Source organism: Ursus arctos, unplaced genomic scaffold (genome assembly GCF_023065955.2).
Source record: "Ursus arctos isolate Adak ecotype North America unplaced genomic scaffold, UrsArc2.0 scaffold_8, whole genome shotgun sequence".
NCBI classification, from domain to species: Eukaryota; Metazoa; Chordata; class Mammalia; order Carnivora; family Ursidae; genus Ursus; species Ursus arctos.
The window spans coordinates 7,219,503-7,234,390 of NW_026623100.1; the positions used below are offsets into that span (position 1 = coordinate 7,219,503).

The window sequence follows — 14,888 nt, forward strand, 5'->3', positions numbered from 1 at the left end:
TTCACCAGGATGGAAGTGTCCTGGGACCATGACGAGTCTGTGGAGCAGAGCTCACCTATTACACCTGCATCATCCTCAGATTTCTGGCTTTTTACAGAAGGCTCTCTGTGATTGCTGAACTTTATCTCAAAGGACATACTATGGCACAACACGGGAAAGATGTGACCTCTGAAAAATAACAGGTAAGTCCTGCTTCCAGACTGAGCCAGAGCCCCGTCATAGTATAATAGCATAAGACGTTCTTACTTGTCTCTCCAAAAGTTGTGACCCCAGTGTCCACAAACATCTTCAATCCCAGTCTTCACATGATCAAAAAACTAAAACAGAAAAAGAAGGCTACTGATTAATTTTTACCTGAAATCAGTAATTTGCAGTCTACTTTTATCATGCCTAGACTTCAAAGACCCTGACCATTTTTGCTTTTTTTTTTTTTTGCTGTTAGGTTTTTGTTTGTTTGTTTTGTTTTGTTTTTACTAAAAGCAATGAAACAATGATTCATCTCCAAATACATTGATTTTATTATATCAATATTAGGCAATTCTCAGGTTATTTTTCTCATCATAACAGCTTGTTCGTAATTTTGGAAAATATGAAATATGGTGATAATTTTCCAGTAGAAACATTTTCAGATTGAAGGAAGTGACAAGAGGGATTCCTTGTTCCTGGGTGCCCGGGTGGCTTAGTCAGTTGAGCGTCCAGCCCTTGGTTGCCATTCAGGTCATGATCTCAGGGTCACGGGACTGAGCCCCACGTTGGGCTGTGCACTCAGCGGGGAGTATGCTTTGGGATTTTCTCTCTCCCTCTCCCCCTGGTTGTGCTCTCTCTCTCTCTAAAATAAAATCTTAAAAAAAGAGAGAGAGGGAGTCCTTGTTCCCCCATTCTCAGGTCTAGCAGGTTAATTTGGAGAAGCCACTGTGGGGCTGTGCTCACTCTAAACTCCCAACTCATGCCTTCTTGGCCCTCTCTCCCTTTTACCCTCTCCTTTGAGAAATGATCGCCAGAATGTCAAGCTGTCGACTGAATCCAACAAGCTTTTCTTTTATCACTTAAATCATTATTACTACATGAACACTTACCCGACAATGGATTTCTTCACTGACCGCTTGCTGTTTCTTATTGGACCTCTTAACATCGAGAAATTCCACCAGTGGTCGGATAGTAATTCCCTGCACAGAAAAAGAAAGAAAAGAAAGAAAAGAAAAGAAAAGAAAAGAAAAGAAAAGAAAAGGAAAGGAGAAAGAAAGAAAGAAAGAAAGAAAGAAAGAAAGAAAGAAAGAAAGGGAGAGAGAGAGAGGAAGGAAGGAAGGAAAAGAAAGAAAGAAAGAAAGAAAGAAAGAAAGAAAGAAAGAAAGAAAGAAAGAAAGAAGAAAAGGAAAGGAAAAGAAAAGAAGGAAAAAAAAAGGTATATCTTCTTATAAAATTAAGTGAAGAATTCAAGAATAACTTTTATTCTTCTGAGCTTTGATAACCAACAAAAGATATCCTCCTCTCAAGATTTAATACAGTATATGTAACATTTTGTTAATTTTTCCTCCTCTCCAATAACTGACATATTTTCAGAGGGCCATGTCCCAACACGTGCTGCTAGAAACCAAACAATGGACAAGGTTCAAGAAATTGCAAACTAATTCTAAGTAATCCTAAGAAACAGAGAAAGACAGAAATTCCAAGAAACAACAAAGTATTATCCAAGTCAGAGGAATCACCTACTTGCATTATCCTTGGAAAACTTTTCAATAATTCTTACATTCATTAATTTATTAAAACCATTTTAGTGGTACTTCCACGGCACACGTTAAGGTCTTGCATATGGGATACAGAGATAAATAGTTAAGGCACTCAGTTCTAGGACTTCGTAGTTTTATAGGGAGAAGGATATGTCAAAAACAGTTACAGAGTAGGCAAAAGGAAGAATGAGAGATACACAGGAAGCCGGTCCAGAAAGGCCTCATAGAGAGGGAAGAGTGAATAATAGTCTTAAAAGATGTTGGAAGCCTATCACAGCAGGGACCGACCACGAGCAAAGAATCAGCAGCAAGAAAGGGTACAGAGGGGTTTGGGCATATCTGTGAACTTGAAAAATGGAGAGAACCATAAGCTATTTAAAAAACCTAAGAAGAGGGGCGCCTGGGTGGCACAGCGGTTAAGCGTCTGCCTTCGGCTCAGGGCGTGATCCCGGCGTTATGGGATCGAGCCCCGCATCAGGCTCCTCCCCTAGGAGCCTGCTTCTTCCTCTCCCACTCCCCCTGCTTGTGTTCCCTCTCTCGCTGGCTGTCTCTATCTGTGTTAAATAAATAAATAAAATCTTTTAAAAAATTAAATAAATAAATAAATAAATAAAAAACCTAAGAAGAGAAGAAAAATTTTCTTAACATGATGAAAAAGACATCTGCCAGAAATCTGTCCTGAACATCTGACTTAATAATTAAACATTAAAAGCCTTTCCATTAGAAAGGATACTCTATCTGCTATTTGACACAGTTGTACCTGTCTCAGGCAATTAAATAAGAGACAAAAAGGTAGAAGTATAGACACTAAAAATGAAATAACAAGATTTTTGTTGCTCATGAGTGATCTAGTTTTTGTCCTAAAATATCTAAGACAATCTCTTTTCATTTAAAAATACCAAGAAAGTTTAATAAAGTGATTAGACATAAAATCGACATACACAAATCCATCCCATATGCTAATTAAAAAAAGAAACAATAAATACCTCCATGAGAGAATATATATATATATAATATTAATGTGTACCAATATATAATAATATATAAAATACATATAGTATACTATACACACTAAATATATATATATAACATACTCTATCTCTCTATATAATATGTAATCCTATCATGAAATGCATAAAACCTTTACAAAAAGAACTATAAAACTTAGTAAAAGGATATTCAAAAGATCTGAGTTTTGCAAAGACACTTCCTAGACAGGATTATGTAACAATATTGTTGACAATTTTATCTGAGTACATGCAATACAATACCATATTCCAAAAGGATTTTTATTAAGAGAGCTGGAGAGGTCAGCTCTTAAGTAGTCTGGGGCAGTAAAGGTAACCAGGAAAATTAAGAAAAAGAAGAATGGTAGGAGAACTTAGATATCAAAACAAACAGTCAGCTAATACTCTTAAAATTACGAGATACTAGCACTAAGTGAGAAGGTGAGAACGTGGGGTCAAGGAAGATCCCCAAGACTCCTGAATGGTAGGCAGACGGCTGGCCTTTCTTGGCAAAGGGAACACATGCATGAAGGTGGTAAGTGGGTTTGGGGGGATGGGGAGGGAATATGTTCCCTGCCAAGCATTTGATTTCATCTCGCCTTTCTGCATGTCTTTATTTGAGAATGCTTTTGATGATATAAACTGTGACACACACACACACACACACACACACACACACACACACTTTTTAAGGGAGATCATTCACTGTGTTCCATCAATCTGGCCTCCAGCATTTTTAAGCTTAACTTTAACTTTCTGGAGTGTGAAACGATTTTGACCAAATTTGGTAGAAGACACACCTTATGTCCTATTTGCATTTCAGTCTGTCACTCTGAAATAACACAGGAGGTAATAAACAGTTCTCCAATGAACAGGTATCCCGTAATTTTTAACTTATGTAAATGAAAATGGGCGTAAACGTGGTTTACGGAGATGCGTGAGTCCACTGAACTCCAGATTCCATGAAGATTCCACTGATTTAATAACCACTCCAGAAAAAAAAAAAATCAACAAAATCAAAGCAATGTTGAAACTATATAGCGTGGTCTAAGGACACTAACTATTGTTTTGCATGCTCTTTTCCTATCAGTATCCATTTAGTACAAAAAGAAATAAGTGAGGGCCCAGCAGTTGTAAATACAGGACATAAAAATAAAGACAGGACACAGGCCCCAATCGGGATGCTGACTCCTTCCACTGAACAGATCGTCTAGAAGTTAGCGCATTGTCACAAATAAAACAAAACTGATCGACTACAGGAAGCAAGTGTGGCCTGGTGCCTAGTGCAGCTCCAGCTCCTAAAAATACCCCATATTATAGTTTATAATTAGTGTATTGGTTTCATGCAACGGATCACGGACACTGTCTTTGAACAACCTCTACTTAAAGAGCTCCTTTCAGAGTCTCCTATTTGCTCTTTGAAGTATTTGCAGTTGTCATGTCATGTCAACAGGTCTGATGTGATAGGTTCCTCTCCCTCCCTCCTTCCTTCCTTCCTCAATCCATCTATTTTGGAGGCAGAGGACCTGGCATCTATGGACATCATATTAAGTTCCCCAGGCTGGATGCTATCCTCTAGGAGCTCTGGGTCTTGCATTGGGAGAAATACAGGAAAAACAAAACAAAAACGACAACTAACCCTTGAGAAGCCACCTTATTTTAACCACATTGGAAAATTTCCAGTTCAGGTCACCCGGGAAGCAACCTGATAAGCCTCAGAAACATAGCTTGTTACCATCCGTGTAGGTTAAAACAATAAAGAAACGCCTCGGTTTTCCATCAAACCACTGAAAACCGTATTTGCAAAGGACAAGTGACAGGTTCACCCATTCATTCGGCTTTGGCACAATCCGCACAAGACCTCGGGGCCGGACCTGCTGGAAGGGAATCACTTCACGGCAGGCACGAACAGGAGGCCGGCCGGGCGAGCTCGGTTTTCCACCCTGTGCCGCTCTGTCTCCACCCGCCCCGCCTGCTTCTGCAGACACAGAAAACAGCCGCTGTCTGATGAAGTCGTGAGCGTTCTTCGGGTTTCAGCTTTTGGAAGAAAAGGATTTCTTGTTTGGTGGTTTTTTGGTTTTTTCTTTTTTTAATTACATTTAGAAGGAAAAAAAAAGGTGGGAGGAACTGCCTCATATTTCTCTGCTGGTCTAGTAGACAATGTCCAGGAAAACTTAAAGAAACTGTCTAACAACAAAAACTGTCGCTCTCATTGCTCTGCGATCCCGTTTCCCCTGTAAGGCCTTGCTCGCCTTACACACTCGATCACAGAGGTCATGAGCCGGCTGCACACGCGGTTATTTATCTTTGAATGGGATAAGTGGGCAAGAACCATGAAAGTGTTCTCAGGGGTGCTCACGCTCTTCACGCCACAGTCCCCCGGCCTCTGTGTATCTTTCTCTCCAGACTTAACCACACTGCGCAGTAACTGGCTGCCAGACGTCTGTCTCTTCCCCTAAATCACGTCTTTCTCTTCACTGTGCCATCAGGGCTTCTCTCTACTGTCCCGCCAGCATTCAGGATGCTACTATGGCTCCCATCTTTGAAAAACACAAACAAAAGCCCTCCTCTGGCCCACATTTCCCTCTCACTGCCACCCCTTTCCTCTCCCAGACCTCAGCAGACTTGCCTTCTATCTCCCGTCTCTCTTTATCCTTCTCCCTGGAATCCAATGGACTGGAGTTTCCTCACCATCTGACCCCAGTGCTGTCGTGAAGATGTCCATTCGTCACGGACTTTCCCACCTTGCCTGACCGAGCACCCCATTTGTCACAGTTGCTAGAACCCTCTCCTTCCTGAACACTTCCTTCCCTTGTGTGGATGAGCGCCTCTGGATGCTTCTCCCATTTTACTCTTCACCTTTTTTAGTCTCCTCGAGTGGTTCCTGAACGTTCTCTTGACTTCTCAATACTGGTATGCCTCCTTTTCTATACTCTCCCTATGCTCGCTCCTGAATTGTGTCTTCCAGACTCATGTCTTATAAACCATTTATATATCAATGAGTCTCTAATTTCTATTTCCCGCTCTGGCTTCTCCATAAATTCTAGACCCGTACATACAATTGCCTAGTCAATATCTCCATTTGGATGTCTAATATGCAAATATGCATGTCCAAGATGTATGTGTCCAAACCCAAACACCCGATTCCCCACCCCTCAAACCCAATACTCCAGTGATATTAAACATCTTCTTTCACCTAGTTGTTCAGTCACAAACCCTTGCAACTATCTTCATGCTTTCTCTTACATTCTAAATTATTCACCTACATTTTTATCTTAAAAAATCTAATCATCTTGCTCATTTCATCATAGAACCAGAGTGAAGTTTTATTAATTCCACAAAACTCCACTTAATAATGGTATATGTTAATTAAATATAGGAATGTGTCATTGTTACACCAGATACGTAATCTTAAACATGATCACTCCTTTAGCAAACTGAAGTACAATGTCTATAAAATAGTTGGCATCATCGCCCCAGTTTCACAGGCTAAGTCAGCAGAGGTATTTTTTTATTTTTATTTTTTATTGCGGGGGAGGGGCAGAGGAAAGGGAGAGAGGAATCTTAAGCAGGCTCCACACTTAGTGCAGAGCCCCACGGAGGGCTTGATCTCACGACCCTGAGATCATGACCTGAGCTGAAATCAGGAGTCAGATGCTTAACCGACTAAGCCACGCAGGTGCTCCCAGAGGTATCTGATTATTGGGAAAGGCCGGGCCACCCCGGGTCCTGACTGTCCCACACATTCTTGCAGAGGGCGCCAGTGATGCAGGGACTCAACTGCCTTTACCCAGGCCATTTTTCAGGGTTGCATTTGCAACTAGCAACACTGAGAAACCAGGTAATGTCACCCTCGAGACAAAGAGTGATAGATATTCCAGGTCAGTGCCCATATCCTGTAATGCGACCCATCGCGCGTGTGGCCATCCATCCTGGGCCTTCTGTGGGGGGACCTGGGGTGTGGATCACTGACACAAATGAGCGCGAAGCTCTGGCTACTGCTTTGGCCATGAGTAATAAAGCTCTTCGCCTGTGATGCAGGAGTCAGGTGTCCTCTGCAGGCATCCATGGAGATTTTACAGGCAAGTTAAACTTGTGAACTTGCAAACAGGGTAAAATCCCAGATGTTTCACAGATCTGGACAATGACTTAACAATGGACACAACACGGATCTGCAGTGGAGGCAGAAAGAGACTGTCCTCTCTTGAATTCCAGTTAACCTTGCTACCTGACGGGCTTCTGGATAACCACCGAATATTCAGATTTCCAGAATTCGGAGGGTCTGCTATATGATTACAGGGAATCATCAAATCATAACCAGATTGTTAGATCGTTCTGCAATCATTTTTCTTTTCAAAGAAAAGAAACATACACCGAAGGGCATTGTTTTTCTTTCTTCTACTACCATTTTATTTAATGTCATAATTAAAACATAGCAAATCAATCGGGTTAAATCATCAAGTACTATGTTTGCCTACAAATTTCTTCTCTACTGCCTGGGAGGGAGGTACCATTATCCGGATCCACAGAAGCTCACAGAGGCTGTGCTGGGCAGTAACTATCAGAATATCAACCAGAATCTCAACCCAGGACAGCCTTACTCCAACGTCTGTGCTTTCTGCTACTGGATTCTGCCTCACCCCCAATCTTGAATATAATTTTAAAATGAGAGAAAGCTTATATTTTACGTAACATTGCCACTCTTATCTAAAAGAAAATGAATTCACATGCCCAAAGAATCAGAACTGTTCACTCATTCAATATTCCGTAAGCAAGACTGTATTCTGGTAACATGTTAATATGTTTCATCAAGAGGCTATTTTCCAGGGGCGCCTGGGTGGCACAGCAGTTAAGCCTCTGCCTTCGGCTCAGGGCGTGATCCCGGCGTTATGGGATCGAGCCCCGTATCAGGCTTCTCCGCTATGAGCCTGCTTCTTCCTCTCCCACTCCCCCTGCTGTGTTCCCTCTCTCGCTGCCTGTCTCTGTCAAATAAATAAATAAAATCTTTAAAAAAAAAAAAAGAGGCTATTTTCCGAATTATCAGCATGATTCAAGGAATGTTATTACAAGTCTAGGTTTCAGATAATAAACCATATGTCACATGGAATTCTATTTTAGAAGAAAGTGCTGACTCAACAGTATTAGGGATGGGAGAGCTCATCATACAAAAAATATTGAAACAAGGGGGAAAGACATTTAGAAGTTTAATGGTAGATGCATCAACGTAAAAGTTGGCACTGGAAAAGAACGCATAGCCCTTAATCAGAAGGCAAAATGTTACGCATCGATTATAATTAATTATTTCTACCATGTTTATAACCCATTAAGTATTTTCTTTCAGGCTTCTTTCCCTGAGTTCCTTAATTATTGATGTATTCTGGAAAAAAAGATCCTGAAGGGATCTGAAGGGAGTGTGTGTGTGTATGTGTGTGGCTGTGCAAGTGTGTGTTCGTAACCCAGAGCCTCTGAAGAGGCAGGTCATTAGTCTCCAATCTGTGCACACAAAAGCGTGGGTCAGACAACAGTGACAAGAAGATTATAGTATGAGTGGAACTATAGAAATTCCTCTTCCCCAGGTTATCCTTAAACCTTATCGGAGGAGAAGACTGCCCGTGGGGTATGCTTACAGAGTCCAAATACTGACCCCCCCAAAATCTCCGAAGGGTTAATTTGATATGCTTACGATGCCAAATATAGCCAATAAATCTATTCTGTTTGTGGCCTCTGCTTTTTTCCTTTGTCACATCAAAAATTCTGTTAAATATTGCTATACACGCTATTCGTTCAAAGTGGGTGTGTAGGCATTGCAGATAGGAATCTAAACTTCGCCCATATTTTCGGGTTGATTTACAATTCCCAAAAGCCAAGATATTATAAGTATAATAACGAGACTCTGTATTAATCAGCTATGCACACACATTCACTAATAGTATACCTTTCTGCAATACTTTCCTTTTTCCTATGCTATGTTTGTTCTGATTGCAGAAACGTAACTTTATGTCTGTTCGATCTACTAAAAAAATTGAGCTTGTCTTTGGTACGTCCTCTCCTGAATTACATCTTCCTATTTCGCCATCTTTATTGGAGTTTACAAACGCACGTGTCCACGATGTTGGGGGAGGGGCTGCTTCTGCACCACAGAAACACATGTGTGGGTAATAGCAGCTGATACATTCATCTCCAAATGACCCAGTTCCCAGTTACACTAGACTGACACCGTTCTATTTTTGTATTTGACACCTTAAGTTCTGAGAGCACGGGGGAGTCCAGGGCACTGACTAAGCCTTGGCAGGGCTCACTGGGAGTGCTAAAGGACAGGGCAGCTGGCCTCGGGGAGGCGGTGAGTCACTCAACCCCTCCTGACTTTTCCCCTCAAGCCTGATGCCCTAGGATGCTCCTGGCAGATTCAAAGGCTCCAGGCAAAATGGACTCAATGCGCAATTTCGCCTCAGGTAAAGTGTGGGAGCAGCAAATTGGAAGACTTTTTACAAGGATCCTATAAACACTGTAGTAAAAAGATATAGACAAGGGCCTTCGCTTCTCCTCTACACCCAGGTGTCTCCCTGAGTATAAGAAGGACGTGGGATATCTGAACCCAAACGTGCATTGACTACTGTTAACTGAAGCTGTCACTGACCACGACCTGGGCAATAACGCCTTCTGAGTGAAGTCAATGGAGCACAGTGGTTCCGAGCTCGTCTGTGGGTCAGAGTCCTAGGCTCAAGTTCTGTCACTTACATGTGCCCTTGGGTCTGTCTCCTTTCTCTCTTTTAGCCTCATGGGGCTCCTTCTCATAGGTCTGCTGTGAGGATGAAATGAGATTACACATCTAGAAAAGACCCTGTCCGAGTGCCTGGCACAAGAAAGCCATCACTGATGGGTACCAGCAGTAGGAAGGTGCTGCTGACAAAGACAGTAACAGGAAGTGGCCACTTCTTGACTTAGGACAGGGGCTCCCGAGTCAGTCTCCTCCCGGACTCTTCTCAAAGGACAACCCACCGTCCCCAGCCCTAGGAGGTGTGAAAGGATGAAGGATGGACTGTTTTTTGGGGAGCTGATCAGTGGAAGGAGAAGGAGCAGCCCAGGGAGTTACAATATTGAGCTCTCACTACGCACTTCATTTACAGTGAACACCAGACCGGTCCCTGTTTCACCTCTTACTATCTGTGTCGACTTGGGAAAGGCACTAAAGCACAGGTTCGCTGCCTCAGTGTCCTCATCTGTGACATGGGAACAGTAACAGTGACTCTTCGAGTTCTCTGCCATAGAATTGTCATGAGGATTCAATAAGACAATATAAAAAGAGCTTAGACCTGAGTCCGGCACCTAGAAAAGCATTCTGTGACGAACCATTAAAACAAAAATTTTTTTAAAAAGTACCTCTTAAAGGGGTGCCTGGGTGGCGCAGTCAGTTAAGTACCTGACTGCTGGTTTTGTTCGGCTCAGGTCGTGATCTCAGGGTCGTGAGATGGAGCCCCGCGTCTGGCTCTGTGCTCAGTGCAGAGTCTGCTTGTCCCTCCCCCTCCCTCTCTGCCCTTCCCACCCCCATCCCCGTTTCTCTCTCTCAAATAAATAAACCTTTAAAACAAAGAATAAACAAATAAATAATACCTCCTCAAAAATAAATAAAATAAAAATAAATAAATAAAAAGTACCTCCTAGTTTTCCCCCTTTGTCATTATCACTTGCCCTCAGTCTCCTTGGCTGCCTTTCTCTTCTCCCCAGTGTCTTAAGGTTGGGCTGCCCTAGAGACCAGTTCCTGGTCCTGTGTCCTGGCTTCTTTGATATATATTCACTCCCTTGACCATCCTATCCAGTTTCAGCGCTTCAAATGCCAGCTCTCAACTGTCTCCTGAACTCCAGACCCAGCACCCTGCCGCCTACTCATGCCTCTGCCCGTAGGTCTAATCAGCACCCCTAACTGGGCGTGCTTGTAACTGAGTCCCATCCCCTCCATCCACACCCTTCCCTTCTCACTTGAGAGGAAGTCTGTCCTCCCAGACGCTTGGACCAGAAGCCCTGGAGTCCTCTGGGATGGCTCTTTCTCTCACACCCACGTCTAACCAGGGATCCTGTAGGTTCCACCTTCAGGGTAGATTTGAGAATCTCAATCCTTCTCAGGACCGGTCTTATTGGTGACTGTACTGGCCTCCGCACTGTACTTCCCACGTCTATCCTGTCCTCTTAGCAGCCTGTTCTTCAGCGTCCAGGGTGATCCTTTTACAGCAAGGCAAAACACATCACGCTTCTGCACAGAACCCAAAGGCTTCCATTCCACTTGGAGAAGAGCCAGCCCCTACATGGGCCCATGTGGCCTTATCCTCTCGAGGACACCAGAGTCTCCCTCACCGTGTCCATCCCCATCCCTCCAGCCACACTGGCCAGGAACATACTGCCTGCATACCTTTGGTCCTATCAGCCTGGAATGTTCTTTGGCTTAGCCAATTCCTTCACCCCCCCACAAGTCATTCTCAAATGTCATGTTTTCATTGTTGCCTTCCATGACAATTCTATTTAGAACTGCAAGTCCCCCTCAGTCACTACTCTGCTTCTTGATACACAGTACCTTCCACCTCTTATATACTCTATCATTTACTCACTTAGCATGTCTAGTGTCTAGTATCTGCCATCCCCTCTGGGAGGTAAGTTCACTAGGAGGGATATTTCTGCATTTTGTTCGCTCGTGGATCTTAAGCCCCCAGAGCACTGTCTGACACACAGCAGGACTCTAACACATATTTACTAAGTGAGTATTTGCAAAATATAATCTCCTAAGGGTGGACTTAGTAACTTAAAGAGACTGATTGGCAAAGTCAGGATCTTGACACGGGCCCGAGCTCTTCCTACCACACTTTCTGCCTCCCCATATTAAGCATGTGTTCACGCATCCCACCATTTCAAGGGACACACTGCTATGCAGTCAACTAATGTCAAATTGCTGTTGGAAGGTCATCACACGAGTAGCATTTAACGAGTACATTCACTAGGTCAGAGAGTTAGACAAGTGACAAGGATGAGTGAGCTCAGTTCGTAAGTTTCCAGTAGTAAGCTTAGATCACTAAGCTGAGTTTCCTTAAATAAGGATTCCTGCATGTGGGCCAAGTGACCAAACTGGATTCTCCTCCGCCCCTGCACAATCAGGTGACACCCGGAAGCAGCATTTTCCCTAACACCATAACTCCCAAAGCTGCACCACGCCTTTGCCACTTGGCCTCCTGTGAAAGGAGTTCGTTATGATTGCCTGAAAGGGCTCGTCTCCTCTCGGTAACTGGAGACACTCTGCCGGGAGAGAGAAGCTTACTCACCAGGATGAAGACAGTAAAGAATATGACAACAATTGCAGCTGTAATGAACAGCTTTTTCCGAGGAAACACAGCAGCAGGCAGGAGAAACACAAGCGCAAAGCAGATGGCACCTCGGAGGCCTCCATAGGCAATGATGAACTGATCCTTAAAGGTCAGGGGAATCGTCCGGAACCAGTTAATGACCTGAGTCAGGACAAAGACACCTGAGAACGAAAAGCAAAACCAAAGAAAACAGACTGTGTGAGGCCAGAACGTGCAACTAGGAAGACTCATTCTCTGCGCTTCTGTGACAGGGCAACGTGTCTAATAAGCCCCACAGTCTTTCCCCTTCTCCTCTGCTCTCGGGCGTTTGTTGTTCCGGGGTCATGGGTGAAAATGTGAACTCAGGGAGGCCGAGAGAGGTCAGTGTGACTTACAGCAAAGTCATGAAGGTATCTGGGGATGAACAGAATCTGTGAGGGACTGGGGGGCGGTGGGGGACAGGGAGAGGAAGAAGATGAAGCAGTTGAAGGAGCAACAGCCGAAGGGGGGGACAAGAAGAAGCAAGCCCCATTCTTCTCGTGAGTGTCGCTGAAGGATCCTTCGGGAAACAAGCACCATTACCCAGCGCTCGCCAGATCAGACAGAAGGCAAGAGTGAAGCACACGAAGGCCCAGTTCCACTCGTGGTTCTTCCCGACGGTGGACACGCCCATGAAGATGAAGATCAAGGTCTCGCTGACGCTGCTCAGCATCTTCATGAAATACTTGATGGTCGTGTACGACTTCTGAGACACGTTTTCTTCCACGTACTTATTCATCGTCATTGCGCAAGCAGTGATTCTGCAAGGAAAGATACAGCTTCCGTTTAAACGTGACAACGATCCTAGGCAGAATAGAGGAGTCGGCACTTAAGAGCCAAGTCCGGGCTCTACCCTTCTGCTCTGCGCTGTAACATGATTGACTGATTTGTATAAGTGAATGTGATTGGCATCGCTGGGACCCCACTATCTCTGGAGGACTTCCTCGATACCTGTGGCTTGAACTTCTCGGCTCTGCCCAGCTCTGTAGTCTATGGGCGTTGGCACTGGCCAGCATCACAACAGAACGGCTCCACAATATATTCAAAACCCGCTACCTTCCCATAAAACTGGTTTTGTCTTCGCTGTTGCTCTAGCGCCTAAAATGCTAAGGCACAGCCTTACATGCTAAACCTGAAACTACAGTCTCATTGGCCTTCTCTCCATGCCACACCTCCCCCACGCCCCCCACCCCACCATCTCATGGGTCACCCATTGCTTTCTACCCCTCGTTCTAAGTCTCTTGGACCCACTTACTCTTTCTTTATCCCAATGCCTTAGTTTCCACTTCTGGAAAATTCACAATGTATTTATAGGCTCTGAGATCACCTAAAGAAAAGACACCCTTTTTCCTGTTTCCCCCGGAATCTTCAAAACTCAGGGACCACAGACCCCTGATTTCCCCTCTGATGAGATCTATTTTCATAGAGCCCCTGCACACACTCTGGTAAGGGAAGGGCTCTGGGGCCAAGTCTGTGCTCCTAAGTTGGACATCTGAAGCTCTTTACACTCTTCACTCAGTGGACAAATCCAGTCTCACCTCCTACCCCCTCCACCCAGCATACACCATATGCCTCAACTATCTGTAATTTCCCTAACACGCCCTGCTCTTTGCTATCTTCTTGCCTTACTGTATGCATAAGCTCTTCTCTGTCTGAAATGACACTCCTGCCCACCTCAAATGCCACCTACAGAAGGAAATTCAGTATGAGCTGGGTGACGGCTCATCCAGGTTCCATCTACAGAGACACCAATACCAGACACCAGCTGTAGCAACATTTTCCTAGATATGTCTCCTGAGGCAAGGGAAATAAAAGCAAAAAAAAAAAAAAAAATCTATTGGGACTTCATCAAAATAAAAAGTCTCTTAATAGCGAAGAAAGCAATCAACAAAACTAAAGGACAACCTACTGAATGGGAGAAGATATTTGCAAATTACATATCCAATAAAGGGTTAGTATCCAAAATATATAAAGAACGTATACAACTCAATACCCAAAAAAACAAATAATCCAATTAAAAAATGTGCACAAGACATGAACATTTCTCCAAAGATGACATACAGATGGCCAATAGGCACATAAAAAGATACTCAGTGTGACTGGTGATCAGGGAAATGCAAATCAAAACCACAATGAGATACCACCTCACACCCGTCAGAATCAAAACCATAAGAAACAACAAGTGTTAATGAGGATGTGGAGAAAGGGGAACCCTCATGTACTGTTGGCAGGAATGCAAACTGGTGCAGTCACTGTGGAAAATAGTATGGAGGTTCCTCAAAAAGTTAACAACAGAACTACCCTATGCTCCAGGAATTGCACTACTGGGTATTACCCCCAAAATACAAAAACACTACTTCAAAGTGATACATGCACCCCTATGTTCATAGCAGCATAATTTACAATAGCCAAACTACAGAAGCAGCCCCAGTGTCCAGCTATAGATGAATGGATAAAGAAGATGTGGTGTATACCTACGATAGAATATTACTCAGCCATAAGAAAGAATGAAATCTTGCCATTTGCAATGACATGGACTGAACTGAAGAGTATAATGCTAAGCGAAATAAGTCAGCTAGAGAACGATAAATACCATATAATTTCACTCACGTGTGGAATTTAAGAAACAAACAAGCAAAGGGTGGGGGGGAGAAAGAGACAAACCAAGAAACAGACTCTTAACTATGAGATCAAACTGGTGGTTACCAGACGGGAGGTGGGTGGGGGGATGGGGGAAATAGGGGATGAGCATTAAAGAGTATACTTACCATGATGAAAAAATTAAACGA

General features: G+C 43.6%; 1 protein-coding gene across 1 annotated transcript in view; it reads right to left on the reverse strand.

Moving 5' to 3' along the window:
- SLC9A2 (solute carrier family 9 member A2) overlaps positions 1 to 14,888 on the reverse strand; it is a 99,893-nt gene that overhangs the window by 25,957 nt on the left and 59,048 nt on the right. Inside the window, exons 4-7 of the mRNA XM_026488562.4 lie at positions 12,643 to 12,860; positions 12,040 to 12,242; positions 1,077 to 1,166; positions 247 to 317 (exon numbers count right to left, since the gene is read on the reverse strand). Of these exons, the coding sequence (XP_026344347.1) occupies positions 247 to 317; positions 1,077 to 1,166; positions 12,040 to 12,242; positions 12,643 to 12,860 (582 nt within the window). The remainder of the gene's footprint in view (positions 1 to 246; positions 318 to 1,076; positions 1,167 to 12,039; positions 12,243 to 12,642; positions 12,861 to 14,888) is intronic.